At 33.1% G+C, this 21540-nt stretch overlaps 2 protein-coding genes across 3 annotated transcripts; both read left to right on the top strand.

Annotated features, from left to right (window-relative positions):
• The first annotated feature begins 519 nt into the window (after positions 1 to 519).
• On the top strand, positions 520 to 3575 carry sro (SDR family oxidoreductase shroud). The gene is made up of 6 exons (XM_085198163.1): positions 520 to 674; positions 781 to 891; positions 1045 to 1191; positions 2410 to 2567; positions 2632 to 2794; positions 3080 to 3575. The coding sequence occupies exons 1-6, from the start codon at positions 596 to 598 to the stop codon at positions 3421 to 3423; spliced, it is 1002 nt and encodes a 333-aa protein (XP_085054289.1). The 5' UTR covers positions 520 to 595; the 3' UTR covers positions 3424 to 3575.
• Positions 3576 to 4148: 573 nt separating this feature from the next.
• On the top strand, positions 4149 to 20337 carry Nup214 (nuclear pore complex protein Nup214). 2 transcript variants are annotated; one of them, XM_085198069.1, is made up of 29 exons: positions 4149 to 4328; positions 4448 to 4595; positions 4748 to 4914; positions 4992 to 5164; positions 5460 to 5671; positions 6083 to 6203; positions 6738 to 6825; positions 7084 to 7186; positions 7453 to 7606; positions 7970 to 8072; positions 8462 to 8639; positions 8942 to 8997; positions 9299 to 9481; positions 9856 to 10022; positions 10385 to 10546; positions 10774 to 10956; positions 11160 to 11425; positions 12251 to 12439; positions 12661 to 12774; positions 13094 to 13312; positions 13614 to 14090; positions 14456 to 14545; positions 15177 to 16344; positions 16899 to 17086; positions 17306 to 17449; positions 18141 to 18204; positions 18752 to 18897; positions 19405 to 19531; positions 20187 to 20337. In XM_085198069.1, exons 1-29 carry the CDS (start codon positions 4290 to 4292, stop codon positions 20215 to 20217), a joined length of 5460 nt encoding a protein of 1819 aa, XP_085054195.1. In that variant the 5' UTR covers positions 4149 to 4289; the 3' UTR covers positions 20218 to 20337. The 2 variants fall into 2 exon arrangements, with proteins under 2 accessions (XP_085054195.1, XP_085054196.1); XM_085198070.1 differs by lacking the exon at positions 12251 to 12439.
• Positions 20338 to 21540: the final 1203 nt, after the last annotated feature.

Raw genomic sequence — 21540 nt, 5'->3', positions numbered from 1 at the left:
CAGAAATACAAGATTGTTTCCGTTCAATAGGTCTAATCTCTCAGTTGGGTATTCGTGCTGAAATGATCCTCTTTTATTGGCGTCTCTTTGTTCAAATACTCGACATTTTCCTTTAATAATAGTAATCTCAATAGTTGAATATATTACAATATGTATAAAATGTATCTTTATAAAATATTTTTTTAATAAATATTATCTATTTTACTTAAATAAATAACAACAGAAGGCCGCGACAAGTTGTGGATTCGATTCCTACCCGAGAACATGAAATATTTCCATTATCTTCGCTCTGGTGTTGAGTTGAGTCACTCAACACCTCCAGAATTCAGCGGAATTGGGGAAACGGAGTGTCTTAACATTAGCATTCTGCCTACGCTGCTGAGTGCAGGACAGAAAGTGACTCTAAAAAAATAACAATAATAATTAACACATTTAAATAATGAAAATAACACATTTAATTTAAAATAAAGTAAACCGTTTATTATTTCTATTTTCTATACTTACACACACATGTATGTCAAGTATAAGACTAGACGAAGTAATTCAAACATGAAATTCGTTATAAATATGCAATGAAATCTGACGCCCATTTCATATGCAACGCGTCAAAGATGTGCACAGCGGTCAGTATATTCCGGACTTCGTTCACAAAAACACGAAAAATATAAAAACAGGTAAGCTATTATATAATTGAAAATAGTTCTGTCTTAAAAATTCTATTACATTATAATTCTAAAAGTAATTTATATTTAAATAATTGAAATATTTTATGTTATTCAGATAAAACAGAAATGCCCTGGACTAAAGTTGTTGCCATAACAGGATGCGACAGTGGCCTCGGGTGGGCGATAGCTGCTCGGGCTGCTCGAGAGGGACTTGTTACAGTTGCAGGTACATATTTTTGTATTTACAAACAATTGTTAATAATTTCGATATTTTTAATGAAGTTAGTAATTATACAAAAAGTCATCATTATTTACGTAAAGGAATATTTTAAAATTCTTATAGTCATTTCTAATTCTCCTTCTTTCTTCTAACTTCCAGGGATGTACAAAGGTACTAACACGGAAGCTTCACATGCCCTAAAGAAGTTGTGTGCTCATCCCTATAATTTAGATGTTACAGACAACAAAAGCATTGCAGAATTTCATAATTACGTCAAAATCCTTTTGAAGAATAATCCAAATTACAGTAAGTTAATTTAACTTTTTATTTTATATCTCATGTTAGGTTAATACCGTGAAATGAAGTTTAATTTGTAAAGCTCTTGAGCTTTTAGCATTTAAGCAGAAATATTTAAAAAATAAATTTTAAAAATCACCAATAACAAGAATAACAACTATTGCAAAGTAAATATCGATATGAAAATTTTCATATCGACGTTTATTTACTAAGTTTTTAGTATTCAACAGAGCATACACATCAAGTACTTACCAGAGCGGTACGTTGTTTATATGAAAATTGTAGTCAAAAATACACTAGTTTTTTGTATAAAGCTATATTTACTTTGAAAAGACTTAAAGGATAAAGAATGTTTTGACCCAAAATATAAAATTTCAATATAAGTACTGAACTGAACTGAACAGAAAATAGTTATATAAGAAAAGCTGTTTTGATACAATCTAATTTATTAACATAAATTTATATTTTTATGTTGTATAGAATGTTAATCTACCCACCTAGATTTACACTTATACATGCTATTATAATATTGTCCTATTACCTGTAGGTATAATATTCTCACGCTCTCACTTCAATTAGCTTCAAGAATACTTGGCCCCCTTAATACCGAAGACCTAACGATTACCCATTTACGAAATCAAATATTCGAATATTACTGATTTGAGATTTCGCTGTAAACGTGACAGATTGTGGATTCAATTCCGAAATTCCGAGGAAAATGAAATATTTTTTTTCAGCTTCACGCTGTATCCCGCACACAGCGGGGTAAGCAAAGGGAACCTACTGTTAAGACACTGTAATATTTAATATTTTAATTTCTTTACTCTAGTGTCATCGACACTAAGCGCGCAGCGTTGAGTTCCGATGGTAAACACTCAATGCCTCCAGAAGTCAGCAGAAGGTGGGAAAAGGAGTGTTGTAGCACTAGGCTCTCTCTGCCTACCCTGCTATATGCATGCATTATGTCTTAGCATTAATTTCTACACAGAGTTGTGTAAATAATTAGCATATCTATAATTTCATAGATCACAACTGTCGTCATATTCGAAAGTAGAAAAAATAAATGAAATACTTATTACAAAATCGGTGTACTATATACCTATATACATAATAATATTATGATATTATAAATAAAGAAACTGATATGAAGTTAAGCTTAAGTAGATGAATTATCCTTCCTTTCTCGAAAATAAGTTCCATATAATATGACTTTAAATTACATTTCAGAATTGTATGCTGTAGTCAACAATGCCGGTGTAATGGCAATAGGTGACTACGAATGGCATACACCGCAAATAATAGAAAATATCATTAATGTCAACTTGCTCGGCGCAATGAGGATTGTCTCTTCATTCCTGCCTGATCTTCAACAAAGCGCATTGGACGTAAGACAACATTTCTCTCTTCCATTGTTGTGTTTTTCATATTAAAACCCTTTACTTTTTTTAGGGTGTCAAACCACGAATAGTTAACGTGGCCAGCCATTGTGGATTGCAGCCACTACCTGGATTCGGACCTTATAGTGCAAGTAAAGCAGGCTTATTGGCCTGGACGCGAGCTCTAAACCTGGAAAATACTCAAAACAATTTAAAAGCTGTATCATTCGTGCCTGGTAAATTCATATTAGACAAACATTATTATCATGATTCATCTGTTATATGAATTATAATATTAAGAGGACAGTCGTGGCAAACACGCTTGCCCCACAAAAGCGTGTGACTGTGAACGCGACACGTTGTGGGTTCGATTCCCATTCGAATAAATGAACTATTTAATATTTTCATTTCTTTACTGTGACTTTGACTCAAGAATTCGGCGGAAAATGTACGGAGTGTCTTAAAAGTACTCCTTCTACTTGCTGTAATCCACACACAAAAACGCATTAATTATTTTTTAGGTGGTTTCGTCGGATCCAGCAATCTAATGGCAAATCAATTTCAAAACGGAAATATAATGCTACAACATTTATCGGACGACCAGAAACATTTACATGAAAAGAAATTAAAAGCTTTAAATGACTATTTGAAACATACTTCTAAATGTGTAAAATATGATTCGTTAAATGACGAAAATATTATTGAAACGTTTATGAAAGCTCTCACCGTGGACAATCCAAAAAAAATATACAAGGTAGAATCATGGAGATATAAATTTTATTATAATCTGTTCAAAGTTTCTTTCCCAGATACAATTCATAAATGGCTAATTAAAAGATTTTTAAGCTTTCCCGACTGTGAATAAAAGAAAACAAAAAAAATTAAGATTTTCATCATTTATAATTTTTACCCACATACGATACAATTTCGTAAGATGTAACACTGTAATTACTTTTTTTTAATAATGTACATAATATAAGATTTATTAATAAATATCTTTTGCAATTAAGCACAGAATTATTCTTATTTACCTAATTCATATAAAATAGAAAGAATCAATAATACCTTGCTTCTTAAGTGTGAAATCAGTTTTTTTTATTTCAGTTCAGTTCTTTGATTTTCAAAAAAATAGAAAATTTCAAAATTACCTTTATATTTAGAGGGCAGATGTGCCGTTGCCGTTGGGACACAAAGTTTGAATGAAAACGCGACTGGTTTTGGGTTCGAACCCCATTCAATGAAGTGAAATATTTATTTAAATTTATATTATTTTTACTTCCCCGCTCTAAAAAACATTAACCAACACTGAATATTAACGATACACATAACGAGGGAGGACATTCAACTATCTGAGACGAATTAAATTAGGACAAGAAAAAAAGAATTATAAGAAACAAAAACTTTGTCCAGATAACGTTCGTAAAGTCATCATGTTCAAAGAAATATAAATGTAATTAAATCAGATTTTGAATTTGAACTCCTGTTGTCTGTAGCAATCACGTTAAAAACTTTTCCATCAATGTCATTTGAAAATTTGACTGTCAACTTGTCAAATGTCATTTGTCAACTGTCATATTTGACAAACACCAAACTCGCGCATTGCGCTTGATCGGTATTTTATTGCGTTAGTATTTTAATAATCTTTGAATGTATACAAAAACTTCAGTTATTAACTATATTTCACACAAATTTTACAACTTTGTCATAAATTATATTACATTTTAATTTACAATGGAAGTAAAATTTGGTCCTAATTCCACTGAAGAGCCGGTAAGCCTTTTTCTTTTCAGATTCCTTTTCAGCTTATAAAGCATGTACCTACTAAATACAATATAAAAGTTACTTGTATAAGTCATTTAAATATTCAAAATTATAATACCTCATTACAGAGTTTACTGTACCAACTTCAACGAAAAATTAAAGTGTTCAACACCAACAATCCCTTAAGTAGTAGAGGATACAACTTGATTACTTCAACGAGCAAATATGGCATAGTTTTTATAGCTTCACCTATGAACGTAAATGGAATCCTTTCAGGTAAGCGTTCTTCTAATATTGAAAGATGAATTCATTGGATCTCTTAATTATAATTACACATGAAAACTGTTAATAAAGAGTACTAAGATTTTAAAATCGTTGAGTTTTATTGCTTACTATGATAATATAATACATTTATTTTATTATTTCAGTATATCACTTAAAAGATCTAATTGACAAGGAAAGTGAGCCTCCACATGTGTTAGTTGAACTTCAAGTGTCTCCTACACACATTGCTGTGAACTGTAATCAAGAGTGGCTTGCAGTAATTGGTGGACAAATGCTTCTTGTTTATAAATGTGTAGATTTTCAGAATGGAGTATGTGTATTTTTGTAAATTAAATTAGTATGCCGTTGATTAAAAACATGATGATAAATGTTATGTTTCTATTACAGGAAATTAGACCTTCTGTATCAATAAAATGTGATGTAAACCCTTCTACATTTGTATCTTCTTTACAATGGAATCCATACATTCCTGATACAATTGGGATTGTATACTTTGATGGTACTCTGTTGGTAAGTCAAGTCAGTACTATGCAAGTGAAGAAAATACAATCAAATGCTAGGTGAGATGGTTTTTATAATTTTATTATAATAAAGAATAATTTATTATATATTTTAACAGTTATAACTATTAATCTAATACTAATAACTAATTGATTTAATACTTGAGAGGGACATGAAAAATATTATATACCCATTTGTTATTTATATATGAATAGCAATCAAAGACAAGGTCCAATATAGTCAAAAAGATATTTGTGCTTTACTTATTTTATATTAAAGCTTTACAGATTTTATGATACATATATTTTTCATCTCTAATTATACTTTACATTACAATTGTATATTAATCAACAGATGCTTATGCTGGAGTCCAAAAGGTAAGCAACTGGTTACAGGCAATAATGACGGAACACTTACACAATACAAACCAGACCTATCTCAGATGAAAATGGTGCCAACTCCAAATTTGTTTGAGGGAGCTCCAGTCGAAGTACTGTCCCTTTATTGGATTGCCACCTATCAATTTGCAGTTGCCTATAGAAATGCATCTGATAACAGCCGACCAGGTGAACCTTTATTTTACGTATAGTAACTGAATATATTTATATATTTTTTAATACACTCTGTTCTCTACTTTTCAATCAAATGTAAGAAATAGAAACTTGAGTCAACAAAATCAACACTGCACTTTGGCTTACCAGAGCAGGTGTAGGGTGGAGATATTTTTTATTTGCCCTGAGTGAGGATTTTACACAAAACCCTCATATTAACATTGACTTTAATTTTAAAAAGAAAGACCTACCCGTTTCTGTGGAGTATATGAGAGGATATATGTATATTATTATTACAGCAGATGTATGTTCGTTTGATGTCAAAAGTGCTTTCAAAAATCAATTTGATAAAAAAATATTTTAATAATGTTTTTTTAAAGAAGAAATCAACCACATAGCTTTACAAATAATTTTTAATTTTTTCAGCTGTAACTATAATCAACACTCCTAAAGGAGGTGCACCATCTTGCATTAATTATGACGACATTTGCTACAGTACAGGGTCTGATAGACCTTGGTTTTATTATTTACAAGGAATCGCTCAATGGTAAGTGATATTTTTTTGCTGTAATTGGTAAGTGCTAGGATATTATTAGATTTTTTATTCTCTTTTTTTTTCTTATTTTTATTAAATCAAAAGGACTATAAATATATATTACAACTGAAGTCTTAAGGAAGCTTTCTAATTATACTTACCTATTCTTTTTTTCATACTTTATAAATATATTGTATTTGTAGTCTATATTTTTGGCCATTTATCTATCATAAGAGTAAATATGGAGGTTATTTTCATTATTTCTATGATGCAATTAATAAATCTTTATAAAATATAAAAATATTGATTTTATTACAAAATTTTATAAGTTGCTGGATGTTTTTGGTTTGTTGACCTTCTAAACTATAAGAAATGTTTATACTACTCTGTTATAATATGATTGAACTATGACTGTGGGGGCCTGCCTAGTATGTATGTACTAATAATCCATACTATAAACAATGTCTATGTAATGTTTAATGTATATATAATTTAATTCTGAATAATATCTCTCATTTTAATCAAATTTTAATTACTTCTGCTTAGGAACATAATACTGACGTCATCAGCAAACAGTATGGAAATAGCAACATTGGCGACTACAGATAGTGCTAACTGGGTGCAATGGTGTCAGGTAGTACATATTGCTGTAAGAACTTTATTATAAATTCAAATAATTTACACTTAACTCAACGCCGGGATTTTTCCTTGGCACCAGAGAGAATACATTCCCTTGAGTGGAGATGCAACCCACGACCGTCGCGTTACAGTTACACCCTTATGCCCCAGCGCCCCGACAACCTCAATAAATATATACATAAGAATTAGTATGACATATATATTATGTTTATACAAAAAAATATGTACTTCTAATTTATATTGAATTTTACAGTCAGATGAAGCAAGACCAGAATTGCCTTTAACAAACAAAACTCAGGAAAACTTTCCAGTTGGAATCTGTGTGGACACTGCAGCTATACATCAAATACCTTGGGGTAAATAAAAAAATATAATCTTAAATAAATTAAACATTTAATTGACTTCAACATTTATTTCTAAGGTTTTTTCCCACTTAGGGATATAAAATATTTTCATTTCCTCGCTCTGGTAAGTAGGCAAATCGCAGCGTTCAGTTCCGCCACTCGACACGCAATGCCTCGAGAATTCGGCGAAAAGTATGGAATATCTTATATAGTCTTAATAGACTAGGCTATATGCGATGTAATGTTAAAATTAAATGGCATTTATTATCATTTTTCAGGTGAAAATGAAGTGCTTCCACCGATGCCAATATTACACGTTATATCTAACACGGGATGGCTAACTATATTTAATATAATTAATTTGAACAAATCTGCACCACAGTTATGCAGCCCAATACAACAACTGATGCTACCTAACGCTGCTTTGACGAGGTGCGTAAAATGTTTTAGTTTCGGGCGAAAAACTCACAACGTCATTACAACAAGTTAAATGACGTCCTCTCAAGTACTATAACAATAATTAACATATTTTACTTACTCAAATCTATTTGTTTATTTCGTTTTTATTTTTGAATTTACTGAATATTTCTTATTAATAAATTTAAATAAATACATGTGGTAACAAGACAAAGTGCGGTGTTCCGCCACTGAACACGCTATGTCTCCAAAATTGGACGGTGCGTGAGGAACAGACAGTCCTAACACTCGGTTCCCTCCGCCTATCCTACTATATGCGGATTACAGCGTGAAGAAGAAACAATAAAGAATACCAAGTGTTTCATAAATTGCTTTTAGATCTATACCTGATGATGTGCCAGCGCAACAACCAACGCCCGCAGCACCACAACCAACGCCTGCAGCACCACAACCAAAGCCTGTGGCACCACAACAACCAAGGGTACATTTTTATAAACATATACTTTTCTTAACTTTAAAGGCGTGGCGCAAGGACACAAAGTGTGACTGTTAACGCGACTGGTTGTGGTTTCCATCCCCATTAGAGAAAATGACATTTTTATTTAAATTTATATTTCCATTTCTTCGCTCTGGTGTCGAGGCAAGGCGCGGCGTTGAGTTCCGCCACTCAGCACGCAATGCCTATAGAATTCGGCGGTAAGTGGGGAACTGCCTACCTTGCAGTGTGCGGGATACAGAGTGAAGCTGATTATTATTAATACATATTTTATAATTATTATACTTATTTATATTCTGAATAAATAATATTTAAGTAATAAAGACATATAAATTATTTTCTTATTATTAATATAGCAACAACTCCAATTAAAGGTTCAACCATTACAACCACAAATACCACAAGTTCAACCCGCCATACAATCTCAAGTGAAACCACCTGTGCAACCTCAACCAAGTGTGCAACAGCAACCAACTGTACAACCACAATTGCAACCTATAGCAACCCCACTGACGAAACCTATTCCTCAAGTCCCTAGTAATGTGCAACCTGGTATGATTTCATTAAATTATTTTTATAAAACATCCAAATAACATTGTTTGAAATAATAAAAAAAAAACTTAGCAAGAGCTGAGGAGGCGTATGCATCCTCGAGGCGTATGCCTCCTCAGCCCTTGCTTTAAGAATCATTTCTTTTCTAATTTACTACATATTTGAATATTTGACGTAATTTTGAATGTAATTACACTATATGAGGTCTGAGGGAAACAGAGTCTTTACACTAGGATCCCTCTGCCTGACCTGCTAATGAAGCTTTAAAAAATGTGTTATTAATTTATGTAATTTCTTATTAGGTATAAAAAAAGAACCACCACCAACTGCTGCAACTGCGGCAACACCAACTATTTTGGTAATTAGTAACCTAAACTGTTTTTTACAATTATCTATATTAGAACGGAAATAAAAGAAAGCATCAGAGCATCATCAGATTGTAAAGAGAGTTCAAATGAAATAATAATTGGAATAGTAGTTTTTCTAATCTTATATTGTGGTAATTCTTATAAATTCATTAAAGGAAATGCTATAAATTAATTTGATAAATCAGCCCCCTTTTATACTTTGCATTTATTTTAAATTAAATTATATCAAAATAATTTGAATTAACTTAAATAAATGCAAAGTTATTTTAATTTGGTATTAAAATTTGATAGGTTCAGCCAAATGTGCAAAAACTAGAGTCTGCAGAAGTGGCAGCTGCTTTGAAACTTGAGCAAGAAAAGATTAATAAGGCGAAAGCTAACCAAGAATTAAAGAAAATACTCATCAAAGAATTTAATGATTTTCAAATGGAGTTATACAAGTTCATGAGAATCACGCGGGACCGGCAGGATAAGGTAACTTTTTTTAATTAATACTTTACCAAATTAAATGATTGCTAAAAATGCGATACTTAAATTAGTGATTATGAAAAGTCCTGAAAAGACTGTAAATTGTTGTGAAATCAAATAATGTTTTTTTATTTAATTGTTCTTTAATAGGGTCTTATATTCAAATGTAGAAATAACTTTTCATATTAGGGAAGAAAATAGTTAAAAGAGTTGGAACTTGGAAAGCCGTTTACCATTAAAATACTTTCGGTCCTCGTTTAAATTTTACGATAGTAAATATGTTATTCCCTCAAGTTGGAATCGAACCCACCGTCGCATTTTCAGTCGCAAGTTTGTATCCCTGCGCCGACCTCATTTTGATATTGACATTATTATTTAAGTTTCAAAAAGATATACAAGGGGCAAACTTGACAATGGAAATTAATATGGACGTGGATATGATAAGGAAGGAATGTGAAATGGAGGAATTAAGGGAAACTGTAATTCAACTCAAACTAGAACTTGTTAGAACTTGTGCAGCCGTAGCGGAAGCTAGGACACATGCTGAGTGAGTATTTTCTTTTCCTTTATTATTAGATAAATGCTATGGAAATATTTATTAGATTCAGAAAATAAATAAAAATTATAAACCATCACAACAAACAAACAAATTTATGTAAGGCTCGTATTTTTAAACCGCTTTCAAGTCTAAGATCGATCTTGCGACGCCCTTTTCATTCATAAAATATATATCGCCTAGTGACCTATTTACCTTTGTAGTGACCTATTTAAAGATTAAGTTTTGGGAAAAGTCAAAGAAAGATTTGTACAATTACGTTTTTGTACAAAAGTTATGACAACAAAAAATTACATTATACTCTATCTCATACATAGTTTAATGTGTTATTTCATATCTCTTTTCAATAACAGAGTAAAAGGCCACCAAGAATGGACTCAAATGGACCCTTTAACAGCAAAACGTATAGCATCAGTTAAGAAACTCTCCTACTATGTGCAGAATCAACTCGATCAAGCAAGAAAGGCTCTCGATCACAAATGGAACGAAATGTTGGCAAGAGAAGAGAAAACGAAGTATGTTTAATCATTCATTCACACGTTTTCCCGCGTATAGACAGACGACCAAACACGCAGCTTTGCTGACTTTTCGCCGTATTAACACTGCAGCTAAAGTTTCATTAATGCTGTTACCGGCAGCAATACGCCTTTCCACGTCCATCTCTACTGAACATACTTCGTAAATATATTAAATCATATTTAATTTTAATAATATATTATTAATCGAAACGTATCTTTTTCAGGCCAGGAGAGCGTATGATACGCCCCATACTAGATGATGTGTACCAACCTCTGGTGAAACAGCAGGAGATACTTAGTAGGCAACAAGCCGTTATAAAAACCTTAAAGAATACTATGAATGAATGTAATATCACACCTTCGTTTAAATCTACTTCGCTGCTTCGTAGTACACCGTTTAAAAATAAGTAAGTGCTGAAATAAGTGAGATTAACTATTTAAAAATATGAATTGTAGTTCAAGGGTGTGACTGTATACATAACAGTTGTGAATTCGGCTTCCACTCAGTAAAATCAAATATTTAATATTTTCATTCACTAGCTCTGGTAACTATTCAAAGCCCTGGCGTTATTCGTGGCGGGTTTCTTTTCACTTTTATATCTTTTTCCAGAGATCCACTATCAAAATTAACCAAAAATATCCTAAATATGAGTATAGAACCCCAAAATAAAGCAAAGGAACAGTTACTCAATTCACAAAAACTAGACGCACTTAGAGATATACTATCAAATCACAAACCTATTAAAATTAAACCTGTAAGTGTGGAAGTGACACAGCATTTGGAAAATATGAAGAAAAAGTATGAACAAAGTGTTAAAGAGAGAGAATTGAAGGAACAGCAAATGGCAAACAAAGCTGAAAAAGTTATAATAGCAGGTAAGTTGTGAAAAAAGACGCACATCGTCCGACTGTAAACATGGCGGGGGTTTGATTTTCTCTCAGGCCAATGATTTTTTTTTTTCATTTTTCTCCTTTTGGTAATAAGGCAAAGCTCGGCGATAAATTCTGTATTTCAACACTCAAATTCTCGAAATTTGTGCGAAAAGCGGTAAAAGGGCCTCTGCCTAACCTGATATATGGAGGATACAACGTGAAGCTAAAAAAGAACATAAAATGATATTACGTAATTTTCGAATTTATGGAAATCATTGTAAAATTACAAGCTCAACAAAGAACTGTCCTTTAAGAATTTGGAACACGGAATATCTTAATGGGAAACGAAGTTTGGGTTAACATAAGGTTCCCATTTCCCGTCTGTATGTCCTGTTATGTGTGGAATACAGCGTGAAGCTAGAAAAAAACCACTCGACTCCTTTCATTCATTTATTAAATTTTAATTACTTACCATAAAGCCAAGCATAGAGTGTATAGAATAGCTTGTTGCGAAATTTTTCAATCTATTATAAACAACAAGTATAAAAAATTATGAATATAATAACAATAATTATGAACATTTTGAGGCCAGTCGTGTCTCAGGGGCACAAAGTGGACTGTAAAAGCGACTGGTTGTGGGGTCAATCCCCACTCAAGGAAGGGAAATATTTATTTATATTTTAATTTCTTCACTCTGGTGTCGAGGCAAAGCGCAGTGTTGAGAATTCGGCTGAAACTGGGGAACGGAGTGTCTTAACACGAGGTTCCCTCTGCCTACCCTGCTGTGTGCAGGATACAGCGTGAAGCTAATTTATTAACATTTTTAAGAACTGGAACAAGAGAAACCAGCTGAACAATTCCTCGAACCTCAATCATCTGCGTTTCCGCAAATGCAAAATGAATACAAAGTCATTACACCGAGTTTTAAACAAAGCATACCGCAAATTACACCAAGTTTTATGAAAAATGATGGAAACACTTTTAAACCACCTATTCCGGCTCAAACAGCGTTTACTTGTAAGTTCTTAAGTTGGAGTTTATCTTGTTTTTTTATAGTTCTAGAAAATTCCTAAATAAATTTGCATTTGTAATATAAGGCTACCTAGTTCCGTGTCCTATTTCATTTCGTCGATCTGGTAAGAAAGTGAGGAATGGAGTGTCTTAACGCCATGTTATTTTTGCTTACCTTGCTGAATGTAAGATACAGGATGAAACTAAAAACATATATAATATTTCAGTCGCACAACCACCTGTACCAGAAGCTAAACCAGACATAGTAAAAGAGTCGCCGATAAAAACACCTACGTTTTTCAAACCGGCTGCTCCTGTCGCTAGGACTTTGTTTACTGATGGTAATGGTTTTATTTATGAATTTGCATATGTTTTAATAATTGAATCTATACCAACGTGCCATTATAACCGCGGCAGATTGCGAGTTCATTTCTCATTCATTGATGAAATGAACATATATAATATATATATAATATATTATTTAGCCACTCTATGGTAACAAGGAAAAGCGCGGTGTTAAGTTCCGCTAGTTGTCTCGAAAATTTGGCAGCAAGTACAAAATGTCTTTACACTAGGTTTCTATTAGATTCCTTTAGCCTGCCTTGCTTTATGAAGGATACGGCATTAAGCTAAAAGAAAATAAAATAATTATTTTTATAGAACCCACTGAAGAAAAACAAACTGAAATCAAGCCAAAGCCAATCCAGAATATACAACAAATACCAGCAGAGCCTAAAATGACTGCCAGTCAAAACACGAAGAGTTTATTAAGACAATACATTCTTAAAGAATCTAATGACAATTTAATAGAAAATAAAGATAAAAACGATTCAAATAATTTTATGGGACAAAATATTTGTTCACCAACGGCTTTTGCAAGTATGTTTTTTTGGTATACTTTTTTAATATATACTATTTATATATGCAACAATGCTATAAGACTTTTTGATAAAGCTTTAAATTATAAAGTAAAATTATGAAAACATATTTAAATTTGGAGCAATAAAATTCAATTGATTACAATAACTTTGGTTGATCTGAAACTGCAGTTATTTGATATAATCTGTACAGTCTAGTCAATTAAAAAAATATTGAATGCTAATATTAAAATTTACTCCATCCTTGAAGTTGACTAATGGAAATAGAAAGATATTAATGATTCAAAATCATTTTTTTTCAGTTTCCAAACCACAGACTGCGGCGGCGCCATCTGCAGTATTTGCGTCTAAACCAATAGCTGATATGGCTAATATGTTTTCAAAGTTCCAAACCGAAGGTCCTGTTAAATCAACCGTAAATCCAAAATCGAGTGAAACTGGAGAACCAGAGGCTGGTTCAATCGCAAAGGAAAAAGCTAAGGAAGAAACACCTATAACTAATATGTTTACTCTCAAAACCTCTCAACAAACACCGTTAATTAGTAAGAATCAAAATGTACCAGATGTTATAAAAGGTGGTCAAGGATTCGTTTTTGGCAAGGTCGATAGTAAACCTTTTTCTGCATTAAAAACTGATGACGTAGCTGAGAAACTTAAAGAAAATGTACCAAGCAAACCTATAGATAATAAAAAGATAGGAACAGATAAAAAAGAAGATTTAAAGCCTTCAATTGTACCATTGACTGGCAATGTGCAAACTTCCCAATCTGTTATTATAGGTAGTGTATTGTTTTAGTCACTTTTTGTGTTGATTTTTACCTTTTGCAACTTGAGAAAACTGAAGCTACTTTTAAGTTTTTAATAAAATTGTCTAATGAAGAAAGAATGAAATTAATTAACTTCCCCAAGTGAGAGTCGAACCCACAACCGTCGCATTTACAGTCACACGATTAGCCACTGCTCTATGATGGCCTGATATATAAAACAATAATAACATGTTATCTTCAATTGCGCTTGCCTATTCACAATACTACAGTACGGTTGTAAACTTTTATGCATTGTTCACTCGAAACGTAAGAAAAAACCCTCAGAAAAAATCCGTGCAGGCATTTACAGCTAACTTCAGTTTTTATTTTATTTACAGTTGATCTAAAAAAACCGGCCGCTGAAGCAAAAATAGAAAAAGTGCCATCCTCAATATTCAGCGGTACTCCAGCTGCTCCTCCACCCACAGGTATGTTCAATTGTGTTTAAAACATACTTATTGCATTGAAAAAATATTTACTTGTATATAATACAATCTTTGAGCCCACCTTAGAGCAATGGCACAGCGTCTGACTGTAAACGCGATGGTTGTGGTTCCCACTCGGAGAATGAATTATTTTCATTTCCTCGCCCTGATAAGAAGACAAAGCGCGGCGTTTAGTTTTGCCATACAAAATACAATGTGTATAAAATTAGACGGAAAGTGGGGAATGGATGTCTTAATACGATGTTTCTTTTGCTTATCCTGATATATGCGGAATACAGCGTGAAGATTAGAAATTACAATAAAAAATAAAATAATAGTGTATCCCACACAGCAGGGCGGGCAGAGGCGACCTAGTGTTTACACTCCGTTCCAAACTTTCCGTCGAATTTTGGCGACATTGTGTATTGAGTGAGAGAACTGAACAGCACGCTTTGCTTCGACACAAAAGTGAAGTGAAAATATAAATTTAAATAAATATTTGGTTTCCTTGATTACTCAGGTAACTAGTATTAGTACTACTAACTAGAACTAGTACTAGTTATAGTCACGTTTACAATCACACTTTGTGTCCCTGAGCAACGACTGGTCTATTAACAAAAAAAAATGGTTTCAGTTGCCAAGCCCCAACAAGGATTCTCAGCTATATCAACACCGAGTGATACATCAACAATATCAGATAGTTCTGCAAAATCTGAAACTACACCTAAAAGTGTGATATCCGATCAATCGAACAGTACTAGTGTAACTGTGACATTACCCAAACCAAAAGAATCTGATTCTATAAAAACAGATGCTCAACCAGAGAATTTAAGTGTAAAACCTATTGTAGCAAAAACAGCTGCGATTACTAGCGTTGAATCGAAACCAGTAGAAAGTTCGGCATCAATTGTTACTTCAAACTCTTCAGTGTTTTCTTCATCTCCTACAAATCAAACAACTCAAGGATTGAATTGGTTTGGAACACAAACATCAAGCTCTCAAAGTATCTTTGCTTCAACCACTCCACCGTCTACAACATCTGTGTTTGGTACTTCGTCAGCTCAGAATTTATTTAGTTTGGCCGCGTCTAAATCTGTATTCGGAACTTCTACTACGACGACACCAAGTTCTGTGTTGTCCCAAAGTTCTGTTTTCGGTACATCGCAGTCTACACCTAGTCAAGTTTTCGGGACGTCCACACAGGGTTCTATATTCGCAACGACTACGGAAAATCAACCACCCGCGTTTGGACAAGCGCAAACGACTGAAGCATCCGTTTTTGCAGCTAAAACTACACAACCTTCAGTTTTCGGCACTCCAACTCAAACGACTCAAACATCAGTTTTTGGAAACACAGCGCCTACAACACAAGCCTCAGTTTTTGGAAACCAAGCTCAAAGTACGCCAGCTTCAGTGTTTGGTACACCAACTCAAACTTCTCAAAATTCTGTGTTCGGAACACCAACTCAAACGACTCAAACATCAATATTCGGAACGCCAACTCAAACAACTCAAGCGTCTGTTTTTGGTACTCAAACCGCTACAACTCAAGCATCAGTATTCGGATCACAAACGCCTACAACTCAAGCATCGGTCTTTGGAACGCCGACTCAAACGACTCAATCTTCGGTGTTCGGAACGCCTACTCAGACTCAAGGAACAACTCAAGCCTCAGTCTTTGGTACACCTACGACGACTGCACAAAGTTCCTTATTCGGTGGTGGGGAGTCTGACTTATTTGCATCAGCAAGTATTTCTACTACGAGCGCGTCCCAAACTAGCGGCGGAAGCATATTTGGAGGGTAATTGAGTATTTTAAACATTTCTTTTTTAAATTTCTTTACTTGTTTTGAATATTTAGAAATATGCAGTTAGCTTTGATTAGCGTTGATCTTTATATATATTAAAACGAATCTAATTATATATAGATTCTTTTTAATAATAAATTTAAATTGACATACGACCACGGCTATCCTTTAAACTATATGTCTATCAGTATGACTTATCAAAATACATTAAGATATAATATGTGTAAGTTGTTTATTTACAGTCGGTAAATTTATATGTAATAATTTTATAATTAATATAAGTTTGTATGTAATAATTTCAGCAGAGATTATTTTCTTGTTTCGTACTTTTTAGAGCCTGTTTTAGTTTTTATATCTATAGCTTTATATAGCTATAGCTTTACTTAGCAGTGTAGACAGGGGAACACTAAAGCGAGGAAATGTAAATTGTAAATATATCATCTCCTCAACCGTCCTGTTTATACTACGGCCTCTATAATATTTTACTCCAATAATAAATATATTGCTTAAATAAATTAAGTATAGCTATAAAATCTTCTATATCACAGCTCACCAGGCTCAGTATTTGGCAGCGCCAACACAAACGTGTTCGGAGGTAAAGCAAACTTCACGGGTTCAAATCCGGCCGCGTCCAGTATATTTGGTGGAGCTGCTACTGCTGCATTTGGTCAGAAACCAGCTAATGATTTTTGGAGTGGTGGCAACAGTGGTAGCGGATTTGGTCAGGCCGGTTTTGGTGAGTATTTCATATATTTTTTGAACAGTTTGTTTTCCAGTTCCCGCCGAAATTCGAGATCGCAAGTGAGAATCGAAATCGAACTTATAGTCACATGTTATGCCATTGTGCTACAACGGCATATTAGTGGGCAAGTATTATTTATTTGTTGTCTAACAAATCTGATTTGTAATTGTAGAATAACCAATGTAAAAAATATATAAATCTAACCATTTCCAGGTCAACAACCAACTACACAAGCTTCGTCCATCTTCGGTACGTCAGGCGGTAGTTTTAGTACGCCCAATGCTCAACCGTTTGGAAGTCCTCAGCCGTTTGGTGAAAACAAGCCATCTGTGTTTGGCACACCGCAGCAACAAACTTGTATGTATTGTATTGTTATTTATACCAATTTAATGTTTATGCTACGTGTACAGTCCACGACAAAACACATAGTGTGGTGGAAACCAGCGATGTTCTTTTTATGAATAAAATATAAGATAATCGAAATCTAATAAAACTTAAAATAATAATCATCACATGTATAATAACGACAATATAATAAATACTTTGAAACTAGGAAGGCATTGATCTCGGTTTTACATTAAATTTGAAAGTTTTTGACCAAAAACAGTAATTATAAATTAATTTTATTATCATTAACAAGTAATATAAAATAAATATTACCTTTTTCTATCGTATCCACTTATTTTTGTTGGGGACTGTTTATTTATTTTAATTTACTATTCATCGATATGCAAGGCTTTGATTGTTTATATGTAATTAATATCCGAAATACAATGCATCCTGGCGCAGGGGTACAAACATTCGACTGTAAACGCTATAAGGTTGTGGATTCGATTCCCACTCTAGGAAGTGAAATATTTAATATTTTCATTGTCTCGCTATGGTAACGAGATAAACTGCAGCGTTCATTTCGTTCGTTTGAGAGCTACGACATCACAGACATACATACAGATATTCTCCCATACACACATCATACTTACAACACCCCACAGAATTAAAAGTGGGACATATTTAAATATTTTATTTAAAGCTTATGTTTTATTTAAAGCTCCCACCGCATTTGGAGGATCACCTGTGTTTGCATCGAAACCAGTGTTTGGTGGATCGCCGGGGTAAGACTTTTCAGTACATAAAAACTAGTGTATTTTTGTCTGAAATAAAATAATATTTTGCTTAGTAGTCAAAAATATAAGGTTACGATTTAAACACCTTTTTTCTTAATATTTTTTAGCTTTACGTTTTATCCCAAGCGAGGTGGGTAGGCAAAGAAAATAGAGCGTTATTGGAAATAGTATTCCAACATAATATCTCATAACTTTTTGTAGAAAAAAAAAACAAAATCTAAAATCTTTGATATTTAGCGTGATACTCCAATAACTGTCTTACAGTAAGAATTTTGTGTGCCGCTAATTTGGACAAAAAGCAAAATGGCAACGTAAAAGCAGCATGGTTAAAACGATTTATTACAGTTGAGTATGTGTTTCGCCTCAACTTCACGCTATATCCCGCATATAGCAGGGTAGGCGCAAACATAATGTTAAGACACTCCATTCCCTACTTTATATCGAATTTTCAAGACATTCCGTGTTAAGTGGCGAAACTCAACGCCGCACCTTTGTGTTGCAGTAGACTGTTTTTAATTCGTTATTTTCTTTACAGTTTCGGATCATCCGGTTTCGGTGGTTTCAATAAAAGTCCTGGCACTGGTTTTGGAGCTCCAGCCACGTTTGGCGGCGGTGGCGGCTTCGGAGCGCCCGCCTTTGGAAATACTTCACCCGGGAAAATGTTTGGAAATACTACGTCTAGTCAGTTTTATAATTATTTTTTTCTGGACGAAAATCTTTTACAGGGTTTAATTTTTTATAAGCACCTGGTATAAAGTCTTTTAATTGTAAAAGAAACACGGTGATTATATAACATTAATTTAATGTAGTACTAGATAAAGAGTAGTCTAAATGCATGTTTACAGTGAAATAACCTAGTGTACTAAATGTATTAAATTAATTTAGAATAATATTTGGATAAGGCAGTTATTGTTTCTTTTATATATATATAGAAAAACTAGAATTATTCTACAAAAGGTATGAAAATTTTTACTTAGAGAGAGACTCCACTTGCGGCTCTTGGAAGCTGTCAACGGGTTTTCAAGAGGCGCTAAATCCTGCATGCTTAAAATTTAATTCAATATTTTATTCAATCTTTATTAAAGCTGTACTGAGTTTCAGTCGTCAGACAAAAGTGAAGACTGCTAATTTCTTTCAATCTATCTCAAGTAAACATCCAAAAACATACAGAAACTCATTTATTTCCAGGTTTCGGAACCCCGACCCAATCTAATTCGACATTCGAGGCATTGGCCACACAAAACACGTTGACGTTCGGTAACCTAGCGCAGCAGACCACGCAACCTGCGCAACCTCAACCGCCCACTTTTAATACGTATGTTTTAATTAATTAGATTTAATTGAGGCCGTGGCGGCCGTGTCGCAGGGGCACAAGGCTGTGACTGTAACGCGAGTGTTGTGGGTTAGATCCCCTTCTCGAGGGTATTAATTATTAATAAATAATAATTCATTCCCTCGAGAAGGGGAATATTTTCATTTCTTTCTTCTTCTGGGAACAAGGCAAAAGACGACGTTGGGCTCAACACGCAATGCCTCTAAAAATTCGGTAGTAATTGGGGAACAGAGTGTTTTAACACTAGATTCCCTCTGCCGAACCTGTTGTGTGCGAGATACAACGTGAAAAAGTAATTATTTTATTTGTTAGTCACGACTCAGGGACACAAACGCATGACAGTAAACGCGACAGATTGTGGGTTAGATTTCTACTGAAGGAAATGAAATATTTTATAATATTTTATTTTAGTTCCGTCACTCAATACGTAATATCTCAAGGATTCGGCGGAAAATGGGGAATGGAAGTATCTTAATTGTAAAAAAAAATGTTATCACTAGGTTTCCTGGTTCTCTCCGCCTAACGTGCTATGGAAGGGGAGGGAAGAGAAGTTAAAAATCAAAAACATACAATCCAGCTAAAATATAAATAAGATAAAAGGGTTATGAAAAGATAATATTATATATTCATCCAACAGGTCTCCTTCTTTCACTGGTTGGCGCGGCTGATGATTGTATTATAAAGAACGTGCCTCAAGAAGCAGGCACTAAAAGACTGACAAAATTACCTTCGATATCAAGCAAGTGTCAATAGTGATGTGTAGCTGATTAATAAATATGGTTTTTATATTTTTTTTGTTTATAATTTTGCATTTTTAACCTTTTGTTTATTGAAAATAATTAATTGCTCTTATAGTGTTAGTTTAGCGCATAATAATTGATATTTGCATAGGGATAATATATAAAAATGTATCCTTGTAGTATGTTATAAATAATATGGACATTTTACTAAAAGAAAATGTTAAAACTACAATAAAATTTAAAGAGTTCCCTTGATTTTCCCAGGATCCTATTATCAGATCTTGACATGGTCACCATGGGACCACCTGTGAGGCCCTTTCTTAGTTATAACTTATTTTGTGTAATTTTCATGATTAATAAATAATATGAAAGGATTGTTATACTTTCTTTTATATTAAGTTTTTAAAAATGTGTTTTTTTTAAAGCACATTACTTTAATGTGTCAGATTTTATTTTTTCAACTTAGTTACAGTACGGTCGACGGTACGTGGCCTCCCTGAATCTAGAACTTTTGCGCATTGTTCACTCGGAAAGAAAATAACAAAAATAAATCGCAAATTAAATTCAGCGCAGCCATTTACAGATAACTTCAGAACCCTACGGCCATGAGTCCTCGATCGCACTGTATTCGCATGCGACTGATATAAAATATACGAGCACTTAAATCTCGCGACAAGCTTTGCAATCAAATAAATTATGTAATAATGTTATGAGTTAATAGTAAACATTTTAAATGTAAAGTTACAATATAAAAACTTTTATTTAACTACAACCAACAACGCATATTGATATTTTTTTCGAGTGATTGATTTTGAAACTAAAACTCTTTCATATAAACTTCAATATATATTTTATACATTTTATATAGAATAACTGTTAAATACAATTTGCAACCAAATTATTGGAATGGCTCTTCACTAAAAGTGCTCTCAATCAGTTCAAGTGTACTGGCACGGGTTATTCAGGCTGTTGAATATATTTTTTTATTGAAGAGCACGTTTCACTTATGACGTCAAGTTAAATACTTACTTTAATTGACAATTTTGCTATTTTATTGCTTTTGGTCTGTTGTTAATAAATATATCGAAACTATCTGAGGTATCTGTATCATATAGTAATATATATAGTAATATAAATAATAAATATCCAAATATAAAAAACGGATACATAAAATTTGAAATATAAGTTACTTTAAAAATATAGTTCATCTTTGTGATATATCTAATATAACATCTAACACATTTTCCCAAG

This window comes from Heliconius melpomene, chromosome 15 (genome assembly GCF_056956725.1).
Source record: "Heliconius melpomene rosina isolate 202511_hmr_F chromosome 15, ASM5695672v1, whole genome shotgun sequence".
NCBI lineage: Eukaryota > Metazoa > Arthropoda > Insecta > Lepidoptera > Nymphalidae > Heliconius > Heliconius melpomene.
The sequence above is the reverse complement of the archived record's forward strand: the minus strand, read 5'-3'. Positions and strand labels throughout refer to the sequence as shown.

What these genes read in the sequence shown, in the direction of transcription:
- sro (XM_085198163.1), top strand. Translation starts at nt 596, where the DNA reads ATGCAACGCGTCAAAGATGTGCACAGCGGTCAGTATATTCCGGACTTC. An exon ending in GGGACTTGTTACAGTTGCAG is followed by an intron (nt 892 to 1,044) that starts GTACATATTTTT and finishes TCTAACTTCCAG; the next exon opens with GGATGTACAAAGGTACTAAC. An exon ending in TTCAACAAAGCGCATTGGAC is followed by an intron (nt 2,568 to 2,631) that starts GTAAGACAACAT and finishes TACTTTTTTTAG; the next exon opens with GGTGTCAAACCACGAATAGT.
- Nup214 (XM_085198069.1), top strand. Translation starts at nt 4,290, where the DNA reads ATGGAAGTAAAATTTGGTCCTAATTCCACTGAAGAGCCG. An exon ending in TTACAAGGAATCGCTCAATG is followed by an intron (nt 6,204 to 6,737) that starts GTAAGTGATATT and finishes ACTTCTGCTTAG; the next exon opens with GAACATAATACTGACGTCAT. An exon ending in CAACCGCCCACTTTTAATAC is followed by an intron (nt 19,532 to 20,186) that starts GTATGTTTTAAT and finishes TTCATCCAACAG; the next exon opens with GTCTCCTTCTTTCACTGGTT.